The sequence below is a fragment of the Anneissia japonica genome, unplaced genomic scaffold, assembly GCF_011630105.1.
Source record: "Anneissia japonica isolate Jap-2015-1 unplaced genomic scaffold, ASM1163010v1 scaffold186589_len2769_cov112_single, whole genome shotgun sequence".
NCBI lineage: Eukaryota > Metazoa > Echinodermata > Crinoidea > Comatulida > Comatulidae > Anneissia > Anneissia japonica.
Window position 1 is genome coordinate 1 of NW_022716926.1, and position 2,769 is coordinate 2,769.

A 2,769-nucleotide genomic window follows, 5' to 3' on the forward strand; every position below is an offset into this window, starting at 1 on the left:
TTTTTAAAATGTAGTTATTTTTGTCTTTGCAGTACCAGCCACCAAGCCAACCTCCAACTCAGCAATACCAAGCACCTAGTCAAGCACCCAGCCATGCTCCAGCCCAGCAGATGGCTAATATGAAAATCAGTGACATGTACCAATACAGAGTAAGATATATACCTTCTTGTATTTACAGTAATAATGTGCATTATTTTATTATTTTGTATTTTTATAAGTGAGGGGACTATAATAATAATGCCAAATATTTATATAGTGCCAATTCCAAATGAATGAATAAAGGCGCTAAGTGTTATTACCCCTGATCACTGGATAACATACGACAAACCAGCACAAAATGCAAATTTCCTTGCACCCTAGGGGGAGTATACCTAGTCGTGCGCTTGTACTCAGCGCACAAAACTAGTACAATCTATGCCACAACGTTAATTATACCACCAGGTACCCATTTATACTCCTGGGTAGAGAGAGACAAGCGTAGATAAAGTGCCTTGCACAGCAAGAATTTCAATATTTGACCTCAACATTAGGAGTCCAAGCCAAAACCGATGCACCAACCGCTTCTACAAGTAGTTAAGAGAATTTTACCAAAGAAGATTGTTTGTAATGTAAGGCGTAAATTGACCGCTATTTCCAAAACTATGAAATTGAAAATTTCTTTTTTGTATGTTCTCAGGGAACCGGTGTTTGCAAGGATAAACCTGGATTCGATGGCCACAAGGAGGCTGAAATTTTGCGCAAGGCCATGAAGGGAATTGGTAATTCAAAAATCATCATTATCATCATCATCCTCATCATCATCATCATCATCATCAAGTTCCTCTTAATTTTTATCAAAGTCACCATAATTGACCTTTCTGCTAAGCTCGGCCCCTTGGATATTGTTGCTAAGGTCCCACAAAACTCTTTTTTGATTGGTCAGTTGTTTTTTCCTAGCTCTTTTTTGATTGGTCAGTTTTTCAGTTTGATTCACACTCTTGAAAGATCTATTGTCCGTATCAGAACCTTCATCATTATCAACATCATTGCCATCTTCCTCATCAACATCTACATCGTCAAATTCTTCATGAGAGTAATTATCCTCATCATAATTACCATCATCACTGTCAATACTACCTCACATTTCCACGAAGGAGACAAGAGCTATATCAACCTCAATTTTCTGTTTAAAAAAATTTTAGGCACTGATGAAAAGGCCATTATTGATGTACTAACAAGTTGCTCCAACAAACAACGTCAGAAGATCATCCTTGATTACAAGACAATGTATGGAAAGGTAATAATTGTTATATGAGCAATGAGTAAACTACAGCAGTCATTCCAAAGAGTGCATACCTCTGCCCTATGCCTAAATGCCGAACAATACGCAGGCTATGTATATGATGAACGGCAGAGGTGGCGCCAACATTGGGGTCAGGGGCCAAGGGCTCCTGTCGGGGACAAAAACCACAACCACAAAATATATATGTATTTTCTACATATTAGTAGACTCTAAATTTTATTAAATAAGCCTTTGAAACCCCTTAAATTTTTATATTTTTTGGCCCCCTTTGACCACTTTTGAAAGATTTTGAGCAACACCGACCACTCCCACTTTCCTGTCGTCAGGGACATCGGACCTCCTGTGGGTGTGTATAATTAAGTAATTTTCTGGCTGAATTTTATCTCTGCAGGATCTTATCAGCAACCTGAAAGGAGAAATAAAGGGAAAGTTTGAGGATGTTGTGCTAGGGTTACTGCAGTTACCTGCATTGTTTGATGCTTACCAACTCAGGAAAGCTATGAAGGTAAACGATATATTTTATTTGAATCATATTTGATAGCCATGTCCCTTCAAGATAAGCCTGATAGGTCGGCTGAGATTCAGGGGTCTTCTTAATTTTTTCAATAATATGATACAAACTTTCAGACGTAATTTTACACAGACACGTACAGTACTAAGGGTTATTATTCACATGATGAACTAAAACTTTTTAAAAATAAGTCGGTACAATTGCTACACAATTGGTGTTCACAATTCACTTAACTCCACAGGGAATGGTAAGTTACATCCAGTGAGCATGCAAAGAACCATGCTAAATTTCACAAGAGTGTTACAGGCCTCCTCGATATCTGTGTTTCTTACATGGATATTACATGGGAGGTGGGCATTCACATGAATACAATTGAGCAGGGAATGTGCAATAAATTTTTCCTAGCACAGAATGTGTAATCTTGTGTGAATCGCATAATAAGTATAATTACGGGGGTTGGAGGTTGGTGGTGGTTTTGTTAGTTGTGAGAAAATAATCCTGACATTCGTAGAGGGATTAAGACCTTGGACTCTGGGATTGGAAGACAAGCAGAATAATCATGAAGTTAGAGCTCCATTACTATCTAAACAATAATATCAGAGGATTGATAAGTATTTATACCTACTGTAATGGTGCAGCCTATGGCTTCTTGATTGATTATGAAGTACTTAAATTGTGTGCATTGAATTTGTGTGCGATAGATCATTTGATAGAAGCCTTAAATTAATTCTCTTCTTTCTCTGTTGACCTATAAACAACATAATCCTATATTTAGATTGCTTACTTAGCACGTTTTAGTAAGTAATAAGCTGCCAATTGAAATTAATAGGAAAACAGGAACTTAACAATAAAATTTAGTTATTTGTTTACTTTGAATGCTTGAGGAAGTTGTGAACTTTCAATAAAAAAAATTGAATGAGAAAATATTTCTGCACCAGAACAGAAGAAGGAGAAATATTCTCTACAGTTTATCTGC

At 36.9% G+C, this 2,769-nt stretch overlaps 1 protein-coding gene across 1 annotated transcript; it reads left to right on the top strand.

The window, feature by feature from the left end:
• Positions 1-38: 38 nt before the first annotated feature.
• LOC117110068 (annexin A11-like) lies at positions 39-1,787 on the top strand (the record flags this gene model as incomplete). Its single annotated transcript, XM_033252650.1, has 4 exons — positions 39-149; positions 677-758; positions 1,182-1,276; positions 1,674-1,787. Coding segments are annotated over exons 1-4 (330 nt in total), but the record flags the coding sequence as incomplete, so codon positions are not given.
• Between the last annotated feature and the right edge of the window lie 982 nt (positions 1,788-2,769).